This window comes from Biomphalaria glabrata, chromosome 1 (genome assembly GCF_947242115.1).
Source record: "Biomphalaria glabrata chromosome 1, xgBioGlab47.1, whole genome shotgun sequence".
Lineage (NCBI taxonomy): Eukaryota > Metazoa > Mollusca > Gastropoda > Planorbidae > Biomphalaria > Biomphalaria glabrata.
In genome coordinates, this window is record NC_074711.1 from 66,428,664 (window position 1) to 66,452,134 (window position 23,471).

Consider the following 23,471-nt stretch of genomic DNA (forward strand, 5'->3'; position numbering starts at 1 on the left):
TGCATCCCGTGGGCGATCTCTGCCAATATTTGAGCACAAATGATCTGGCTGGGCGCCTCCCCAACAAGATTGACAGGTTGGGATGGGGGCAGTACAAGACAGCGACTTGGACAGACGAGAAAAAGGGGGCGTGGACCCATGTCATTGTGTGTGCTACTTGTATGTGACGACAACGTCAACATAACCAGAGAGGGGAGTGGGGGGGGCAGTGGGGGAGCTTGTATCAATGTTATGTTTCCACGCCAATCTTTATCTCATTTTCTCCCCCCGCAGTACAGGCCAGTTGTGAAGGTGTTAATAATACAGGGGTAGTGTGGGGATACAGTCGTATACATGACGGAGTTGATAAATAGCCGTGCCGCTGTCGGGGGATCAGTGCCACAGTGTGAACATAACGGAGGTCTAGAACAGGACTTCCATCGCTAACCATCTCCTTTTCTTACATCTTCCTATTGGTATTTCATTTCATCTTCATCAGCACTCGAATTCGTGAGCATGTTCAATTTGTCGACTTCTCAACGATGAGCTGTCGGTGTGTTGAGGAGCATTACACAGTTCGATCAGGTCCACTCAAAAGTATGCGTCTAAATACATCGCAAAGTGAACTATAGGAGCAAGATATAGCCTTAGCATACATATAAATCTAAAGATTTTTTTTTGTGTTCTGTGCTAATTGCCTCAACTATTTGTAGCGATTCTTGACATCAATATTGCCAATGGATGATTCTCAAGCTAGCTTCGGTCACTGACAGTGTTAGTTTTCTCTTAGTGTCATTCAAAGAGCAATGAAAACTGAATCAAGCGAGATGCTTACAATACATTTTATTTATTCGTTTTATCTGGAAATCTATCTCAACCATGTGAATGTGAGTAATTTTGTTGGTTGAATTGTTACAAATGTTAGCTTCAGTTTAGTTCTATAATCCATTAAAAGGATACTAACAATAGAAGTTAGTAGAAGAAGAAAATCGTATATAATCGTTTCTTATGATCGCAATCAGACGCTAACACAAAAAAGCTTAAGTTTTTATAACTCTTTTTTTTTAAATTGGTCTTCCCATTCCCTTGGGTAACAGTACATAATTTACACACGGGAATTTTTAGAAATCTTAATAAAATGTGAAGACATGTAGTAGCCTATACGGGGAATTCAACAAATGGAATATATATATATATATATAAATATATATATATATATATATATATATATATATATATATATATATATATATATATATATATATATATATATATATATATATAAGCATTTAGTGAAAGTGTAGCTCTAAAGGCTAATGTCTAGATCTTCGTCAATTTTTTTTTAATTATGCTAAAAACTTTCGAATATTTTCTTTTTCTGTTTGTGTCCGAACGTCTATCGGAGTTATGGGCTCGTTCATCCATTTTTTAGCTATCAAACTCGCTAGTTGGTTAGTTTAACTGGTTAACTTTAGACCTTGCAAAGTAGTTGGTTTAAATGATTAGTTGGTTTAATGGTTAAATTATGACTTTTAATATTGTCTCTAAACCTAGTTAGTTTCCATAAGTTCACAGTCATATGATTCTACCGAGTCTTGGCTAATGTCAATAATTTACTGGCTAATGCTCGTGTGGACAAGTCCCATTCAATCTTGTTTCTAGATCTAGCCAATTGGAATTCGCCCAACTTGTAGATCTATGTACATAATGTACAATCTATGTCAACAGTGAACAGATGTGTAGATAGATCAAATGATTGTCATAGACACTATTTGTCTGGTCAGTTAGACGAAAATTTTATAAACATTGTTAACAGTAGCGTAGCTAAGGTGGGGGAGGAGGTCCAAAAGTTGAAAATCCCACTCGGGCCCCCACATGAGAGTCCACATTTTTTTTTACATTTAATATTAAGCCAATGCCTGCCATGTTATCTTGCTATTCATGTAGTTATGTAACTAAGTGATCATGTTGCATGCATTGCACACATTAGACTTATATATTTATTAAGTACATTATATCAGGATATAGATGTCGAATGTCAAAATGCAGGGGCCCATAAAGAGGCCAGGGCCCACAAATCATATCAGCAGATTCTTGCTACTCTAAATTGACTAAGTAATGCCAGACATTAGAGCCTACTAATAATAGCCCTACCAATAAACCTAACAATAATAAGCCTGACTCTAAACCTAACAATAATAAGCCTGACTCTAAACCTAACAATAATAAGCCTGACTCTAAACCTACCAATAATAAGCCTGACTCTAAACCTAACAATAATAAGCCTGACTCTAAACCTAACAATAATAAGCCTGACTCTAAACCTAACAATAATAAGCCTGACTCTAAACCTAACAATAATAAGCCTGACTCTAAACCTAACAATAATAAGCCTGACTCTAAACCTAACAATAATAAGCCTGACTCTAAACCTAACAATAATAAGCCTGACTCTAAAGCATTACAGTCAGAGGCGTAGTTAGGAGGCTTGGAGGGCACGAACCCCGGGGAGCACCGTCAGGTGGGGGGGGGGCGCCTCACGCAGTGGGGCGCAAAAAAGTTCATTTTACATCCATGTTGAGGAATATTTTGTCTTAGACTTTGTGCAGGTTCATATTTAGTTGCAATACATTTTTACTACCGAGTCATGATTGAATTTGAAAAAAATCGATTTAAAAATGTCAGAACATCGCAGAGTTTCCGAGTTCTTCTTAGCACGTAGAATTGAGATACGTGTGTAGATATTTCTGTGAAGTTAGACATTCTAATGTTATTTGTATACTAGTATTGAATACCTTTTATTTACATTTTATTTCTGTGTGATGTTCATGGAAACTGGGGAAGGTGCCTACAGTATTAGTGAATCTAAAGAACAACAATATTAGGTCTTACATGAGTTAGAGACGTGAATCACCCACTTGACAATATGTAATAAGTTATCCACACAATCAGACAAGGAAGGACTAAATGTTTCATCCATTTCTCTAATTAGTCCACTAGCCGCTAATTCACCTTTCAATTATTACACTGTCTGTGCTATTATTAAACTGTAAAGAGAACTAATTTATTTAAAAAAACGTCATCACTGAATGGTAGATTATTGTCATCTGGAAAAGTTTCACTTGTTGATCACGTGAACAGATGATTGCCTCCAGGTATAAGATAAAAAGTAAGATACTGCTATCCTTGAGTTGTACCGAAACGCAGTTTATGTTATAAGGATAAACAGGGCATTACAACGGAGAGAAATAGCAAAACTTCAATGTGAAAGTAGAAAGAAAATGAAGAAAGAATTTGTTTTCCTTAGACAGAAAATGAATAGTTCCCTGGTCTCCAGTTATTTCCTTGTTTATTTCTCCAGAGTGTTAAATATTGTTTGAGGTAAGCATTGATTGTTGGAGATATACTTGTAGGTTAAATTAAGCTTAAAACAAATGATTCAGTGAGCTTGTTGTTTTATTGAAGCCTATGACATGTAAAATTTGTTAATACATAAGTAACCAGACATTTATTGAGACGAATATCAGGCAGTTAGTTGTCCATGTGACATGGGTAAAATATACTCACGAAAGCTTATTCGGTTTATTGAAATTTTGTGCGATTACTATTTAACTTTGATGACTTCAAATGATTTGTGATTTTTCTTTCTTCTTTCATTCTGAAATAAACTAAGGACTTGGCTTATCAGCAGGGGCGGACTGGCTATATGGGCGTTCGGGCAAATGCCCGGTGGGCCGGTACCCAAATGGTCCATTAGAGGGACGCATGATTGCCACTATGACACCTATTAAAATGTTCAATGTTTGATAATATCCTCTTATAAAAGTGTTGAAAAAAAATCTTGTACAGTGCAATATAGTGCAATACTATTTTAATCTTGTACAGACTCTATAGTGCAATACTACTTTAATCTTGTACAGACTCTATAGTGCAATACTACTTTAATCTTGTACAGACTCTATAGTGCAATACTACTTTAATCTTGTACAGACTCTATAGTGCAATACTACTTTAATCTTGTACAGACTCTATAGTGCAATACTACTTTAATCTTGTACAGACTCTGTAGTGCAATACTACTTTAATCTTGTACAGACTCTATAGTGCAATACTATTTTAATCTTGTACAGACTCTGTAGTGCAATACTATTTTAATCTTGTACAGACTCTATAGTGCAATACTACTTTAATCTTGTACAGACTCTGTAGTGCAATACTATTTTAATCTTGTACAGACTCTGTAGTGCAATACTACTTTAATCTTGTACAGACTCTGTAGTGCAATACTACTTTAATCTTGTACAGACTCTATAGTGCAATACTATTTTAATCTTGTACAGACTCTATAGTGCAATACTACTTTAATCTTGTACAGACTCTATAGAGTGCAATACTACTTTAATCTTGTACAGACTCTGTAGTGCAATACTACTTTAATCTTGTACAGACTCTGTAGTGCAATACTATTTTAATCTTGTACAGACTCTGTAGTGCAATACTACTTTAATCTTGTACAGACTCTATAGTGCAATACTATTTTAATCTTGTACAGACTCTATAGTGCAATACTACTTTAATCTTGTACAGACTCTATAGTGCAATACTACTTTAATCATGTACAGACTCTGTAGTGCAATACTACTTTAATCTTGTACAGACTCTATAGTGCAATACTACTTTAATCTTGTACAGACTCTGTAGTGCAATACTACTTTAATCTTGTACAGACTCTAGAATGCAATACTACTTTGATCTTGTACAGACTCTATAGAGTGCAATACTACTTTAATCTTGTACAGACTCTAGAATGCAATACTACTTTAATCTTGTACAGACTCTAGAATGCAATACTACTTTGATCTTGTACAGACTCTATAGAGTGCAATACTACTTTAATCTAACACACTTTCAAAATGATGTAATAGCCTACATCCGTAGACTGGGCTACTAGTAGGCTTCATCCTTTTACGGCCTACACACTTAGCGATTAAAAAGCAAAATTAGGCCTACATTTCTCATAAGGATATAGAGTTCACTGTATGCATGCTTTCAATTATCAATATATGATCAAACTTGATATAATAATTTCTTGGAAAGGTAGGCTTATAACTTAAATGAGATTCGATTTATGGTCCAGATTGTATAGAAATGCCCGGGCCGATCTTGTTGATGTCTAAGAGCTGAGCCGAAGGCTCTTCGAGCTCTAAGTTTGAAAAAAAACCTGTTTGGTCGTCCAGCCGAACAGTAAAAAAAAACAAACCTGTGGGAACACAGTTCTGTTTGAGAGGGACCCGAGTCAATGCCTATGTAAAACATTGCTGTTTCCAATGCCTTTGGCCCCGACGCATGCTTGGCTGCACATGGCCGAAGGCCGAGGGCACCGGGAGCCACCGTCATTTTCCTTCGTTGTACCAAGCTAACTGTGTGGGAACCGCCATTGATGTAACGGTCCCTTTGAGGAACAGCGCATGGATGTGGGACGTGTTCGTGGGGACTTTTTTACAACCCCGCCCGTGCTATGGGTTGACTCTCGTCTACCCGTGGGCATCCCCACGGGAGTCATGTTTTGCTACCCATTTCGCCTAGCCACTTCCTCTTATGGCCGTTTCCACGCGGGCGCCACGATGAGGCAGGGCAACGTGCCCGCGCCGGGCCGATCTTGACACCCTGTCGGCACCTGACTTATCAGCCCCACACAACTATGATTTTATTCTGTACTTAAACAGAAACAGATGGCCTTTACATCATCTGCTCTATAGATCACAAGGTCTGATACGGGAACGTTACTTTTTTTTTTTTTTAATTTAAACATTTTGTTGTTTTACTTGATATGTATCTTTCGTTCACGAAGTTCTAAGGAATGACTCCAAATGCACAGGCTAGTTGAGTCTTGGAACCATTAATAAAAGGGATGTCCACTTATAGCACACTCCACTAAGTTTTTCTATCTAGACAATCAAAGTAAATGTTTAGTTTTCGTTTTTATAGTGCCGTCTATCAGTTCTCATGTTTTTACGTTATCCGTTGTTGGTCTTAAGATTCAATTCAGAAAGGTTTCTATGTTTAGCTTTAAATTAGTCCACTTTCATATCTTGTCGCAAGAATCTGTGTGGAGAAGAAATATAAAGTCTTTGAATATTGTTCATTTCATCTCTGCCTGTGGTTCCGTCTGAGGCATAGGCCACCAACCATCTTCCTCCAGGCGTCTCGGTTCTCCATCAGGGGTGGATTGGCTATATGGGCATTCGGACAAAAACCCGGTTGGTAGGTATTCAAAATGGGCCGGTAGGACCACAGAAATCAACTTCTTTTTTTGATATCACGTCTGTATTTATACGATAAGGGCCGCACGTATGCCAAGATGGCTCCTATTAAATTGTTTAAGGTTTTATAGTATTCTCTTATAAGAGCGGCCCTCTGAACGACGTATTAAAAAAACAACTTTTACAGACTCTACTAGGCCCTACTAATTTAATCTAACACATTTTCAGAATTAATGTAATAGCCCACATCCGTAGACAGTACTATTACTATCTTTTAGGACCTACACACTTTGCGATTAAAAAAGCAACATGAGGCATACATTGCTTATAAGGATATACATAGTGTTCACTGTATGCATATGTATAGTTATCGATACACTATCAAACTTAACATAATGACTTTGAGGACAGGTAGACCTAGAATTGGATGTCAATCGTATAAAATATACAATTTATGGGCCGGATGGTATAGGAATGTCCGGGCCTATTTTGACACCAGTCCGCCCCTGTTCTACATAGAATATGGTTGGGGAGAAATAATATTACTATTTTAGTCGAAATTACAATATTCGCAAAGTGATGAAGATGAAACAGATAAAAAATTGAACTTGCTGGTCTCGGAAAAGTAGACAATGATTCTTTAAAAGTAGTTTTTCTAATGTCAGTTCTAATTGTGTGGATAATTGAAAAGATAGTTACAATACGAAAGCTCGTGCAAAGTGGTATAACTTGTTTCATTTTTTTTTTGACTATTTAGCTTTGAGAATTACTCTGAGAGCATCTTTTGTTGTTGTTGTTGTTTTTTTTTACAATATACAACTTTACAAATATTGTTTTGACACTGCACTCTCTCTCAGAGACCTGACCACACATTGTGTGTCCTACCGTCTCAGAGACCTGTCCACCAAACAACTCCTAAAAGTCCTAGAAGTCCTACGTATGTCTTTCAACCTTCAATCTACGAGGCAATGACATGTTTCTTTCAACCTACGAGACAATGACATGTTTCTTTCAACCTACGAGGCAGTGACATGTTTCTTTCAACCTAGGAGGCAATGACATGTTTCTTTCAACCTACGAGGCAATGACATGATGTTTCTTCTTTCAACCTACGAGGCAATGACATGTTTCTTTCAACCTACGAGGTAATGACATGTTTCTTTCAACCTACGAGGCAATGACATGTTTCTTTCAACCTACGAGACAATGACATGTTTCTTTTAACCTACTAGGCAATGACATGTTTCTTTCAACCTACGAGACAATGACATGTTTCTTTCAACCTACGAGGCAATGACATGATGTTTCTTCTTTCAACCTACGAGACAATGACATGTTTCTTTCAATTTACGAGGCAATGACATGTTTCTTTCAATTTACGAGGCAATGACATGTTTCTTTCAACCTACGAGGCAATGACATGTTTCTTTCAATTTACGAGGCAATGACACGTTTCTTTCAATTTACGAGGCAATGACATGTTTCTTTCAACCTACGAGACAATGACATGTTTCTTTCAATTTACGAGGCAATGACATGTTTCTTTCAACCTACGAGGCAGTGACATGTTTCTTTCAACCTACGAGGCAATGACATGTTTCTTTCAACCTACGAGACAATGACATGTTTCTTTCAACCTACGAGGCAATGACATGTTTCTTTCAATTTACGAGGCAATGACATGTTTCTTTCAACCTACGAGACAATGACATGTTTCTTTCAACCTACGAGACAATGACATGTTTCTTTCAACCTACGAGACAATGACATGTTTCTTTCAACCTACGAGGCAATGACATGATGTTTCTTCTTTCAACCTACGAGGCAATGACATGTTTTTATCAACCTACGAGACAATGACATGTTTCTTTCAACCTACGAGGCAATGACATGTTTCTTTCAATTTACGAGGCAATGACACGTTTCTTTCAACCTACGAGACAATGACATGTTTCTTTCAACCTACGACACAATGACATGTTTCTTTCAACCTACGAGGCAATGACATGTTTCTTTCAACCTACGAGGCAATGACATGTTTCTTTCAACCTACGAGACAATGACATGTTTCTTTCAACCTACGAGACAATGACATGATGTTTCTTCTTTCAACCTACGAGGCAATGACATGATGTTTCTTCTTTCAACCTACGAGACAATGACATGATGTTTCTTCTTTCAACCTACGAGACAATGACATGATGTTTCTTCTTTCAACCTACGAGACAATGATATGTTTCTTTCAACCTACGAGACAATGACATGTTTCTTTCAACCTACGAGGCAATGACATGATGTTTCTTCTTTCAGCCTACGAGACAATGACATGTTTCTTTCAACCTACGAGACAATGACATGTTTCTTTCAACCTACGAGGCAATGACATGATGTTTCTTCTTTTAGCCTACGAGACAATGACATGATGTTTCTTCTTTCAGCCTACGAGACAATGACATGATGTTTCTTTTTTCAACCTACGAGACAATGACATGATGTTTCTTCTTTCAACCTACGAGACAATGACATGTTTCTTTTAACCTACGAGGCAATGACATGTTTCTTTCAACCTACGAGACAATGACATGTTTCTTTCAACCTACGAGGCAGTGACATGTTTCTTTCAACCTACGAGGCAATGACATGTTTCTTTCAACCTACGAGACAATGACATGTTTCTTTCAACCTAAGAGACAATGACATGTTACTTTCAACCTACGAGACAATGACATGTTTCTTTCAACCTACGAGGCAATGACATGTTTCTTTCAACCTACGAGACAATGACATGTTTCTTTCAACCTACGAGGCAATGACATGTTTCTTTCAACCTACGAGACAATGACATGTTTCTTTCAACCTACGAGACAATGACATGTTTCTTTCAACCTACGAGGCAATGACATGATGTTTCTTCTTTCAACCTACGAGGCAATGACATGATGTTTCTTCTTTCAACCTACGAGACAATGACATGATGTTTCTTCTTTCAACCTACGAGACAATGATATGTTTCTTTCAACCTACGAGACAATGACATGTTTCTTTCCACCTACCAGGCAATGACATGATGCTTCTTCTTTCAACCTACGAGACAATGACATGTTTCTTTCAACCTACGAGGCAATGACATGATGTTTCTTCTTTCAGCCTACGAGACAATGACATGTTTCTTTCAAACTACGAGACAATGACATGTTTCTTTCAACCTACGAGGCAATGACATGTTTCTTTCAACCTACGAGACAATGACATGTTTCTTTCAACCTACGAGGCAATGACATGATGTTTCTTCTTTCAACCTACGAGGCAATGACATGATGTTTCTTCTTTCAACCTACGAGACAATGACATGATTTTTCTTCTTTCAACCTACGAGACAATGATATGTTTCTTTCAACCTACGAGACAATGACATGATGTTTCTTCTTTTAGCCTACGAGACAATGACATGATGTTTCTTCTTTCAACCTACGAGACAATGACATGATGTTTCTTCTTTCAACCTACGAGACAATGACATGTTTCTTTCAACCTACGAGACAATGACATGTTTCTTTCAACCTACGAGGCAATGACATGATGTTTCTTCTTTCAGCCTACGAGACAATGACACGTTTCTTTCAACCTACGAGACAATGACATGTTTCTTTCAACCTACGAGGCAATGACATGATGTTTCTTCTTTTAGCCTACGAGACAATGACATGATGTTTCTTCTTTCAGCCTACGAGGCAATGACATGATGTTTCTTCTTTCAGCCTACGAGACAATGACATGATGTTTCTTTTTTCAGCCTACGAGACAATGACATGTTTCTTTCAACCTACAAGACAATGACATGTTTCTTTTAACCTACGAGGCAATGACATGTTTCTTTCAACCTACGAGGCAATGACATGTTTCTTTTAACCTACTAGGCAATGACATGTTTCTTTCAACCTACGAGGCAATGACATGATGCTTCTTCTTTAAGCCTACAAGACAATGACATGTTTCTTTCAACCTACGAGACAATGACATGTTTCTTTTAACCTACGAGGCAATGACATGTTTCTTTCAACCTACGAGACAATGACATGTTTCTTTTAACCTACGAGGCAATGACATGTTTCTTTTAACCTACGAGGCAATGACATGTTTCTTTCAACCTACGAGACAATGACATGTTTCTTTTAACCTACGAGGCAATGACATGTTTCTTTTAACCTACTAGGCAATGACATGTTTCTTTCAACCTACGAGACAATGACATGTTTCTTTCAACCTACGAGACACTGACATGTTTCTTTCAACCTACGAGGCAATGACATGTTTCTTTTAACCTACTAGGCAATGACATGTTTCTTTCAACCTACGAGGCAATGACATGATGCTTCTTCTTTCAGCCTACAAGACAATGACATGTTTCTTTCAACCTACGAGACAATGACATGTTTCTTTCAACCTACAAGACAATGACATGTTTCTTTCAGCCTACAAGACAATGACATGTTTCTTTCAACCTACGAGGCAATGACATGTTTCTTTCAACCTACAAGACAATGACATGTTTCTTTCAACCTACGAGGCAATGACATGATGCTTCTTCTTTCAGCCTACAAGACAATGACATGTTTCTTTCAACCTACGAGACAATGATATGTTTCTTTCAACCTACGAGACAATGACATGTTTCTTTCAGCCTACAAGACAATGACATGTTTCTTTCAGCCTACGAGACAATGACATGTTTCTTTCAACCTACGAGACAATGACATGTTTCTTTCAACCTACGAGACAATGACATGTTTCTTTTAACCTACGAGGCAATGACATGTTTCTTTCAACCTACGAGGCAATGACATGTTTCTTTTAACCTACTAGGCAATGACATGTTTCTTTCAACCTACGAGACAATGACATGTTTCTTTCAACCTACGAGACAATGACATGTTTCTTTCAACCTACGAGACAATGACATGTTTCTTCTTTCAGCCTACGAGACAATGACATGTTTCTTTCAACCTACGAGACACTGACATGTTTCTTTCAACCTACGAGACAATGACATGTTTCTTTCAACCTACGAGACAATGACATGTTTCTTCTTTCAGCCTACGAGACACTGACATGTTTCTTCTTTCAACCTTCTTTCAACAGTGATGTCGCAGTAAAAACACACCCAGAATTTCTGCATCCTACCAACTCAGTGTTTCAGTTGTTCTTTGCCTTCATTGATTTTTCAAAACATTTCCATAATTCCGTATCTGTTCACCAGAAGATTAATTTGCATTTAACCCTGAAACCAGGCCAGCAAATCTTGTAAACAGTTTTAGATCCGAGCTAACTTGAAGAGGACAACGCTTTACACGCCCAACCAAAACATTTTCCTTATCACATCGACTGGCTTCGTACGCAGTTCTAATGATATAAGCACAAAACAAGTGGAACTTCTAAAAGTTATTTTATATAGAATGTCCTTTTTTGATGTGCTTGTCTCGTGAATTTGATAAAAAGACTTTCGCTAACCGAGATTCACTATCAATTCACAAATTTCGCGTTCTATCCGATAGAACTACTACTATACATATATTTGGCTCTGTTCTATATATTGAAATGTGAGACTTCGTAAATACGAGATATAAATATTTGAGTTATGCGTGTATTGAAGTCGGAAGACTGAGTGTCTAAGTAGACCTCCTCTGTTTCTCTGCATTAAATACATTTGTTTAACTCTTAGTAACATACATTTCGTCACGCTTTGACAAACTGCGTTCTTGGATTAGGTCAGTGGCGTCAATAGAATCGGTGCCCCATCCCCTGCGGCCCGCACACCTCAAAAGACGTCTTCGGCATCTCATTACACATAAATTGAGGGGCCATTGGAATGATTATAAATGTATTTTGCTAAAATTACACTCTTTAAGAAGAACTAACGTAAGACCTTTGTCCTACTAGACACCACAATGAAACATGCAAGGACTAGATACATGTTGTATTGTCAGAATATCTGCTCATTTTTTATTCAGTTTAAAGTTTAAAGAATGTTTTTTTTTTTTTTGTAAATGCTATTTGAGATTTAATGTGCTTTTTTAACAATAAAAAGTGTTGCTTGTGAGTATATTTAGTACACTAAATAGTAATATTCATGCTGACTATTGTCATTTCATTAAAAAAAAGCTGATTCGTTTTAAAACGATTATCATGTCTAAAAGCACACTTGCTTATAAAATTGGAAAATATCTGAAGACAAGTATGTACTACATGATTCTTTAAAACCTCAACTGCACCATGGTAAGCATATCTATGTAAGAATATCCTAATCTTCTTTAAGAAATCAGCATTGAAATTTAATTATTAACGAAACTCAAAAAAAAAAAATCATACAAATAATATAATCATACAAATAATACAATCATACAAATAATACAATCTTAAAAAATTACAATCAAATATTTCATTGCAAATATACAGTTACACAATATGACAATCAAAGATAAATTACAATCCTACAAATATTTCATTCCAAATATTTATTCGTGACAACACATGTTAGATCCATTTGTTTTTAGAAGCCGGTTTCTCTGAAGAAACGCGAAGTTCTGGTTGAAAGTTTCAAATCGTGTCAATAACTTGTCTCTGTTCTTCCCAATCATTCAATCATTGCAGAGTGTGTGTGTGTGTGCGTGCGTGTGTGTGTGCGCGCCAAACTCCTCGGTAGCTGATTGAATTTATTTATGGAAGAAGTTCCTCCCCCCCCCCCCCTCACCATAAACGTCTACTCTGTTGCGAACATCAACAACACAAAAATACATCTAGAGTTTTAAAATGGCAACACAAAGTTAGAAGGAGGAATTGTCTGTCCTATCTTCTTTGTGACAATATGGAAGCAATCAATTAGTACATCGTCATTCTGCATTTTTTTCTTTTCTTTCATGTTTTCCAATTAACAACTCATTGTGAATGTTGTTTTGGTCAGTTATCTCGTTTTAGGTAGTTAGAGTTTTAGGCAATCTTGAATAATTTTAATATTGAGATTTAAGTTAGTAGATATGGTAGATTGGTTTTAATATAAAGAAGGTTGGCCGTTGTTAATTTAAATATAAAGAAGGTTGGCCGTTGTTAATTTGAATATAAAGAAGGTTGGCCGTTGTTAATTTGAATATAAAGAAGGTTGGCCGTTGTTAATTTAAATATAAAGAAGGTTGGCCGTTGTTAATTTAAATATAAAGAAGGTTGGCCGTTGTTAATTTGAATATAAAGAAGGTTGGCCGTTGTTAATTTAAATATAAAGAAGGTTGGCCGTTGTTAATTTGAATATAAAGAAAGTTGACCCATATTGGGTTTAACGTAAAGAAGGTAGACATTGGTAGGTTTTAATGTAAAAAAAAAAAAAGTTTGACCTTGGTTAATGCAAAGAAGAGAAATGAAACTCGCTGGGTTTTTGTTTTGTTGTTTTGTGTGTCAAGGAGAAAATTCACCATAGTTTGTGTCAGAATGTGCAGGGGCGCAATGACCATGCGGGCATTCTAGCAAACCGACAGCTGCCAAATGGGTCACCTTGAATGATAGGTCACCTTCACCAATCCTTTCATATGATGATCCATTGGGGCACCACACATGATCTGTCGAACGTCTTTATCCATTCCTCTCTGTCTTTTGCCTTATATAGAATCTCTTTCAATGACAAGCCCGTCCATTCTTTTATGTTGTCTTCTTATCGCTTTCTCTGTCTACTTCTTTTTAGCAGCCTCCGAAAGGGGATAAGACGCTATTAGTTTTGTGTGAAATGTCTGTCCGTCTGTCCGTCCGTCCCATTTAGATCTCGTCAACTAGAAAAGATAGTGAAAATCCGACATCACAATATTTTAGACCATTCAAAGTTCTGATGCAACGGCTACTTTTTTTTTTTCTGAAAGCGAAAAATCTGTTTTTTAAAATCACTTATGCAAGCAGTTTTTCATAAAAATACACCACTTTTACAACTATTAACTATTAAACACTCCAACACTTGAGGCTCTTTATTAGGGGACATTTTTTTTTCATATTTTTAAATACATTTATGCAAACAGTTGTAGATTTTTATTCAAAAATGTTTGTTTTTATATTTGTATTGTTAAGTTATGTAAGTTTTGTTATACTAAGTACTATATTTACACACAAACAAATGTATACTTTTTTTTCTTGAGGATTCCAATAAGAGATAGAGCCTTTTCAAATCAATTAGATCAATTATGAGACATCAGGAAGGCGCGGTGACTGAGCGGTAAAGAGTCTGATGAAGACTGGGATTTTCAACCTCGGAATCTTTGGGCGCCCACCCAGCTCTAATGGGTACCTGACATTAGTTGGGGAAAAGTAAAGGCGGTTGGTCGTTGTGCTGGCTACATGATACCCTCTTTAACCGTAAGTCACAAAAACAGATGAACTTTACATCATCTGGCCTATAGACCACAAGGTCTGAAAGGGGCACTAGTTAGGCCAGGTTCACATCTAACTTTACATTCACTTTCACCTATCCTTTGATCTGCTGGACCGTTGGGGCACTTCACAAGATCTGTCAACCTTCTTTTTCCATTCTTATCTGTCATTTGTCTTTGATATAATTTCATTCGGATGTTCTTTCTGAAAATATTGAAGCCTGCCTGGGTGGACCACTTCGGGGGCCGATTTTGAGTTTGTGTTTCCACATAAACTTTGTTACCTTGTTTTATTCTGGTACTGTTCCATGAAGGAAGGTCTTGCGAGCCTTGGGGACTTTGTGATATGCCCAATAGCCATTTTGATCCAGTTTTAAATCTCTTTATTTGTGGTGCGGTTTTTGTAAGTGATACCTAGGATCCTTCTATAGCCTCTCTATTCCATTGCTAGGATTCTGCTCTCTCGTTCAGCAGTTATCATTCAACATTCGCAAGCATATCAGAATGTGACCATGACCAAAGTGTAATAGTATAGCCAGTAAGATGTTAAACGAGTCTATTATAAAAGGTACTAACGAGCGTGATTGTCCCAGACTTTACAGTACAATACTAGCCTAATACATTTTCCATATATCTGTAATAGCCAACACTCGTATTCTATTAGTCATCAATTAGGACACAGTCATACACTACATGCCAGAGAGTAGTTTGGCGACGAAGTAACTTTTTTATGTTGATGTATGCTAAAAAAATTTCTTTACGTTAAGTAATCTTTCGTTTCAAGTGCTATACTTTTCTTTTTTATAAGCTCTCTTTTCAAGTGCTAGACTTTTCTTATAAGCTCTCTTTTCACGTGCTAGACATTTCTCTCTTTAAAAGCTCTCTTTTCAAGTGCTATACTTTTCTTTTTTTTAGTACAATCAAATAATTTCAAAAATCATGTAATAAAGTATTAAGGTAAAACAAATTAGGATTGTACTCGTAGCAAGAGTATATAGATGTATATATGTATAGATATAGATATAGACGATATAGGTATAGATATAGATATAGATATAGATAGATAGATAGATAGATAGATAGATAGATAGATAGATAGATAGATAGATAGACAGACAGACAGACAGATAGACAGATAGATAGATAGATAGATAGATAGATAGATAGATAGATAGATAGATAGATAGATAGATAGATAGATAGATAGATAGATAGATAGATGAGAGAGCGAGATGAGAGAGAGAGAGAGAGAGAGAGAGAGATTGTTTGTGGGGCTGTAAATAGGCAAAGAATATAACCAAGATATAACTGCAAACACACGATGATTAGGCATTATGTGTAAAAAGGAAGAGCGGCTGTTTGATCATAAAAGAACACGCATAAAAAAAAGTTATATTATTTTCTATGATGTTCACGTTTTGTATGATGTTCGCTCACCAAGTAATGCATGGCTTTGCAGGATCGAGGGATGAGGGAGCTGGTCACGCTCGAGCTGCATAAGCCGCCCGCACCACATGTGTTGTGAGTTGATACAATCAGACGGGGATAGAATAAAGGCTCACATCTGTTTAAACAAAGATAGTCTTTGAGCAGCCTCTATATCTCTAGTTGATTGGTCAATGTCTAATGGCGCGTTCTCTTTAGAAATGACACGGATGATTACCTCCCCGCACGCCCTAACTACCCCAACCTACTCTAAATGATATTGTTTGTTATAACTGCTGTATAACACTTTTTTGTTTCCCACACCCAATGAGAATAATGCTAGTACAAACCGGGTTATTGAGATGTATTGAGGCCTATTCACTTATTTATTTCGGGCCGAGCTAGAGATATATACATTTATAAAGGACCTATTTAAGATTTCTATAATTATAAACAATACTGTCTTACATTACACCTTCAACTGTTAGTCTGATGACATAATGTTATGCTGGTCCATCAGTTCATTTCTATAAGGTGTCATTTCTTCAGGACTGCCAACTAGTTCAACAAAAGTGGCGAGTTATTAATAGATGAATTGTAAAGCGCCCGTGCCGTCAAGTAAAAAATAGAAAAATAGCGAAAAAAAAAAGAGATCTACCTGGGTTACATTAAAAGATTACTTTTAACGCACGTGATCTGTAAGGCAGAAATAATGTATTAGTCCGCGGGTTTGTAGGGTTTTCTGTAGAAAACACCAGTTGGAAAAAGGGGGGGGGGGAAGAAAGAACGGGGGTAGGCTGTCTGGGTGATCGTTTTTTTAAATGTTTTTTTTTTTAAAGTGAACGACCTGAATTCGAACTCGTGGGCTAAAGCCTTCTCAGACTTCTCAAGCCAACACGGTAACCACTCTGCTAGGGAAGAGCGTATGAATAAGGAAGATTGTCTAGTTATCTATTGTTTCTATTTTTTTCATGTTTGTGTTCATTAAGTCTCAGACGACGACCTATAAGGGGACTATGCCACCACTTCAGTCAAGTACAATTTCTTTCCAAACAAAATAATTAATTACCAATAGATTATTAACTAATTGGTTATATTTTTTTAAATTTTTTCTTGATTGAAAAAAATTGTGCGAAATTTTAACTTGGGTGTGGTAGAAATAAGGTGTTCAAACTTTTTTCAGAGTCAGTTGATAGAAACTTTGTAAAAAAATAGACCATATTAACAAATTTAGTTGTTTGTTTAAATGCAGTAGATTTAATGGCGTGTTTACGATTGAAGAAATCCACGCCAGAGGAAATAAAATGATGGGAGTGAAATCTTTCGTGTCTTGCTTCTATTTAATTAACGTAATAGGTCAGGGTATGATTTAAGGCAGTGCTCAGGGTCTCAAAGGGATGCTCCAAAAAATATTTTAAAATAAAAAATTAAATCAATCTGCATATTAAATATAACAAAGTCCATTAAATGTGTAAGTACTCTTTTGTGTATTTAACCTGGCATTATTTTTGTTCTCTTTCAAGTCTTTAAAACAGAGTAGGTACATCCACAAAAATCCTGCCCATATCCTCCAACTTACTTAAATCCGCCTCTGGTAACATTATCTCTTTCTCATCAATTACACATTATTGTGCAAACAGAAAACATCTGTCAAACACTCGGCGTGATGTGGAAACTGTTTAATTTATAATTAAATTGTATTGCGAATGTGTTGAGTGATGTCGTTGAAGCAGATGCAAATAGAAAAAAAAAACTGTGTGAAAGATAAAACAACATGTTTGCAAAACGAACAGCCCCGCACTGACCCTCATTAAATAACCCATCCAAGTCTTTGAACACCCTAGACAACCTGCTGTACAGCAGTGTTATCTAATTGACATTATTTGCCCCATTATCCGTAACTTATGCGCCGACCCTTGTTCTATTTAATGCTGTTCTGTGTCGACGCGTTTTTCTACAGTTAACATATATGCAAAGTGGTGCATGGTTATTGTCAACTCATTTTATTTGCTTCACATGGTCAACACACTGAAGACAAAGATAATGGAAATTATGAAACAAATATGTTTGTTATTGATTATTAGTGCATGTAATTTAGGCGATCTAGATAACAGACCAGTTTGATGTTAAAGTGTAAAACGAAGAATTGCAATATTTATTTATATATAATGTTAGAGTCTAGTTAGAGATATATAAACATGTTAGAGGCAAGAGGGCTGTATTTACCAGACTGTGTATCCACACTGAACCTCCACATTAAAAGGGATACTTTTGATAAAATATGTATATTAAAACAAGCGATACATTATCTAGGGAGAAAAACTTCTTACTTAGGCCTAAAGCTATATCATTCACAAAATGTAAAATCTATTTCCCTTTTACGATATCAAACATAAAAATTATTATTTTTATTTTTTTGTACTATTGATTCATATTTTGTTAACGTTGTCCACTTGATCCGAGAAAGGTTGTGCGAGTTCTAAGGTGTACAATATTTAGAGGACGAAACCCGACATATTTAACCATATCTGTGAATACTGAAGGATTAATTTCCCTTGTTGGTATCAAACAAAATAATTAATTACCAGTAAATAATCGACTAAATGATGAATTTTTTATTATTGATTAATGTATTGCCTAAGCCAATGAACAATTGTGCAAAGTTTCAACTTGATCCGAGAATGGGTGTGGGAGAAATAACGTGTTCACAGGGAGAGTGAGTTGATACAAGCTTTGTAGAAAAAAAATAGGAAAATGAGATTAAATTAACAAATAAACTTCTTTATTTCTTTTCTTTTCATATATAACATGCCTTTGAATGTTAAGACTGTAGAGTACATTTCTATTGAATCTTGCAGGGTAAGATCCTGTTAAAAACTTCCTGTCTAGGGCCTATGGAACAAAAACGTCAGTGTTACTGTTAAAGTTACGAGTCATGTTGCTAGTGAGCCCCCCCCCCCCCCCGACAAAGTGCATGATATTTGATCAAATGAAAGAATGTGACCAACCAATCATTGCATTCGTTTCGGACTTCATTATAAGATGTATTTTGGCTGTCAGTGGATTGTCACACAAGTTAGGACCAAAAAAAAATGATTTCAAGCCGAGCAGTATTGACTGATTCTAAAACTGATACCCAGGCAACGTGATAGAAAAATGGAATCGATTCACCACAACTAATATCAGCTGGCTTTTTTTTTTTTAAGTTTAGCCAGGTCAATATTGACAAAAGGTGTAATTATCTGTCTTAAAATTAAACCATCGGTTAAGCTTTGTTAATCAGCCAAAACCAAGATATTTTAATTTTTTGGAGCTAGCACATATACAGATTTGACATTTTATTTACACAAACATACCCCTACAAAACAATTGTGTGAATAGCATAGATATCAATTTTTTTCCTCATCCACCGCCGCTCCCCCCCCCCCCCCGGGCCCATTTAAAACCATATAAAATTTACAGATAGAAACACAAAATTAGACCCACAAAAAGTTTACTGGCAATGTCTAATGCACTACCATTTTCTATTCTCCAAATAGGGAATAGGGAAATGTAAAACTACTGATATAAAGTGCCACATAAAGTAAGAGATAAATTCTCTGATATGGTAACAGACAAAAGACATAATAACTGTCTACGTCAATAACATAGCAATAGACAGGTCTCTGATATAGTAATAGAAAAGACATAATAACTGTCTAACTCAATAACATATTAATAGACAGGTCTATGATATAGTAATAGAGAAACATAACTGTCTAAGTCAATAACATATTAATAGACAGGTCTATGATATAGTAATAGAGAAACATAACTGTCTAAGTCAATAACATGGTAATAGGTCTCGGATATAGTTAAGGCTAAGGTCACAAGTATAATCATAGACAAACCACTAAAGTAGCAATAGTGAGGTTCACTGATTTAGACTTAGAAATATTGTAGTCATGACTTAGCTGGTGTAGTTGTGCCAAAGAAACATTCTCTATTCCAAGAGTTGAGAAGTTCTATATTCATACGCATCCTGAATTCACGATTTGATTGAAAGTTTTAAATTAGAAGATACTATTTAAATAGCTTAACCAGTAGTCTAACCAGTAGTCTAACCAGTAGTCTAACCAGTAGTCTAACCAGATGCCTAACCAGTAGTCTAACCAGTAGTCTTACCAGATGCCTAACCAGTAGTCTAACCAGATGCCTAACCAGTAGTCTAACCAGATGCCTAACCAGCAGCCTAACACCCTAAGCAGTAACCTAAACGGCAATCTAACCAGTAGTCCTTTGTGAGGCTCCCGCCAACCGAGGCCCTAGGCGGCTGGCTAATCTGCCTATGCCTAAGGCCGGCTCTGCCAGGGGACTAGCCTAACTAGTAGCCTAACCAAGACCCTGCCAGGGGACTACCCTAACTAGTAGCCTAACCAAGACAGTGTAAAGCTATTTATCATGTCTCTGTTTTCCATTTCTCCGTCTTTCTCTCATCTGTTGTTAATTCCCGTTTCAGGTCAACAGTTGCAACAATGTGTGTGTGCATAACACTCTGTGTGTGCGTTTATAAAGAGCTAACAACCATTCACAAAGACATTTTATTGCATAAAAGAATTAGAATCTATATAAAGGTTTAACTCGAGGTTGTAAACACATCAAAAGAACAGTCAATGCATAGCTGTATCTTAGATTGCTTAATTAAAAACTCCAATGTCTGTGTAGTTAAAGTTATTACAAGTAGGTCTTTAAGTAGCTTTACATTTGTTTCCATTTGTTTATTTTCAGATTTTCAAATGAAATATGTCCTTATATTTCTGCTGAGCTAAGGCAGATAATTCCAAATCGAAATAGAAGGTTCACACGTATCAGAATCTACATCGAAATCTTTGTAATCAATATTGTGGAAATCCTCAGAGAATGCCTCGTCCAGGGAGAAATACGTATGATGAGCAGAAACCGCCGTATTCCTACATCGCTCTGACCGCCATGGCCATCCAGAGCTCTGGGGAGAAGATGCTGCCTCTGAGCGACATCTACAAATTCATCATGGATAATTTCCCTTTCTACCGGAAGAACACTCAGCGCTGGCAGAACTCGCTGCGGCACAACCTGTCATTTAATGACTGCTTCATCAAGATCCCGAGACGCCCGGACAGGCCTGGGAAAGGATCCTACTGGGCGCTGCATCCCATGTGCGGAGACATGTTCGAGAACGGAAGCTTCCTTCGCAGAAGAAAGAGGTTCAAACTTCGGCAGATGCAACTTCAGATTCAAATGCAAGGGGGCGCGCCCCCTTCACCCGAGCTCGTCGGGATGAAAGCCCAGGACGCTTTAGACACAGCGGCGTACCTCCACGAGGCTGCGACGAGGGCACGACTGCATCAGTCATGGGCTGTATCATCGAGGTACCATCCCTATGTCCCCACGCCAGCACCGCCCACAAAACATTCCTTCTCCATTGAGAGTTTAATTTCTCCAGACTATAAATCCCCGAGCAATATTCATATTCCTGCACCTCCCCTGCTCCCTCCTTCTCTCCCACCATTTGCTTCTCAGTTCACAGCAGGGCTGCCTCCTAGCTTAGTGGCATCCTATGCAGCAAGCTTGGATTTGTCCTCCTCCCTAGCCAACTCATTCTCCTCATTGTCCTCCCTGTCCTCGACGCCCTTCAGCTCCAGCTTAATGTCGCGGTTCTCAAACAACCTAGACCTGCTCAAGTCGGCAGCTCAAGAGGCCGGCTCCTTGTCCACCCTACCCATCAAACCTTCTCCTATTAACCCCATGTGTCTCAGCCAGGCGGCCGCCCAGCATGCCGCCTTCGTTTCCAGGGTGACGGGACTCCCTGGTCACTTTATTCCAAGCTTCACGGACAAAACTCTGGCACTGCCGCCCCCTCCGTTACCAGTCGGATTCTCGAGGTCTCCTCCTTCCATCCCAAGTCGACCACTGAGCGTCGAGAGCTGACCACTGACATCCAGCCGAATGGATACAAAAGCTTATAGACAGCCAACTTCAAGTTTTGTTTCGACTCGTGCTCCAGGATTATAGTTTTGTACTGGACAACAATGAGAGGGAAAAAAAACCAGTTTAAAACTTTATTTGGATTTTTGTTTTTAATTTGCCAATTGAAGTTGAAGTGATGAGCACAGTGCCAGGTGTAACACAGTCACAATAAAGTTGGGCAATAAGGCAACTGTTCTTAGGGTTGTAAACTGAGGGACAGGATTTTGAGTGTGAAATAAACATAAAGGTTGTTTGGTTCTAATAGTTAATAACTTTTAATTCAAATGCCATAAAAAATGCAATTAAAAAATAGTATTTAGGCAAAAAAAAATGTCAGTGAAGAAGCCAGTATTGATTGACATCAGCAACAGACGAGAAGTAGGCTAGGCTTATATTCACTGGCTACCATTGTGATAACAGACATTTATTGATGTCAGATTGTAGACTGTACACCCACTGTCACAAACAGGGTCTTAGTGGTTGGACTTTTTTGGACTTCTCTTCATGCAGTACAGTGTTAGGTCACTTTTTCCAACCAATGTCCTGTAGAAACTATCAAAAATTATACACGATATAAGTGAACAGAATGTCTAGAGAGTAATGGGGACGAAAATCAGCACAAAGATATCACAACGGACAGAGGGATGAACAAGACTAGTGCTGAACAAGACTAGTGCTGAACAAGACTAGTGTAGAACAAGTCTAGTGTTGAACAAGTCTAGTGTTGAACAAGTCTAGTGCTGAACAACTAGTGCTGAACAAGACTAGTGTAGAACAAGTCTAGTGTAGAACAAGTCTAGTGTTGAACAAGTCTAGTGTTGAACAAGTCTAGTGCTGAACAAGACTAGTGCTGAACAAGTCTAGTGTTGAACAAGACTGGTGCTGAACAAGACTAGAATAGCGTGCGTACATCGTGTTATATTCTTTGGTGTTCTGTGTCCTTGTTATGACGTGTATGAAGAAGGAAGGGCTGTGCAACATTGAGGAAATACTGTCCCACGAGATGTGATAACATTGAGGAGATACTGTCCCACGAGATGTGACAACCAGAACTTTGAGAAGTATTTCTGTGTGTCAGATACGTGTTTACTTGTCATATTCTGAAATAAGAAAATAATGTATAGTCAATAAAATATCATAAAAAACTAAAAGAGTATTACAATTTTTCTATACCAACAGAAGGTTTGGGTACTTAATTAAACAGTAGTACAACTTCTTGTAACTATGTTTTTACTGAAAACATTAATTGAGACAATCCACAGAAAAAATTTTCTCCATCTTACTCAACTAGAAGGCTGCGCGTGCTTTTCTTACGGGACGAGGGTCGTTATCAGCCACTGAGCTATATGCTCCATAATCCTTCGGATTAAGGCTTGGAGGGGTGCGGAGGGGGTCGCTAAAACTTACTCTACATTTCCAC

General features: G+C 37.3%; 1 protein-coding gene across 1 annotated transcript; it reads left to right on the plus strand.

Annotated features, from left to right (window-relative positions):
* Positions 1-237: 237 nt before the first annotated feature.
* Positions 238-23,191, plus strand: LOC106064254 (protein lin-31-like). Its single transcript, XM_013222750.2, has 2 exons — positions 238-866; positions 20,834-23,191. The coding sequence occupies exon 2, from the start codon at positions 20,966-20,968 to the stop codon at positions 22,010-22,012; it is 1,047 nt and encodes a 348-aa protein (XP_013078204.1). The 5' UTR covers positions 238-866; positions 20,834-20,965; the 3' UTR covers positions 22,013-23,191.
* The last annotated feature ends 280 nt before the right edge of the window (positions 23,192-23,471 follow it).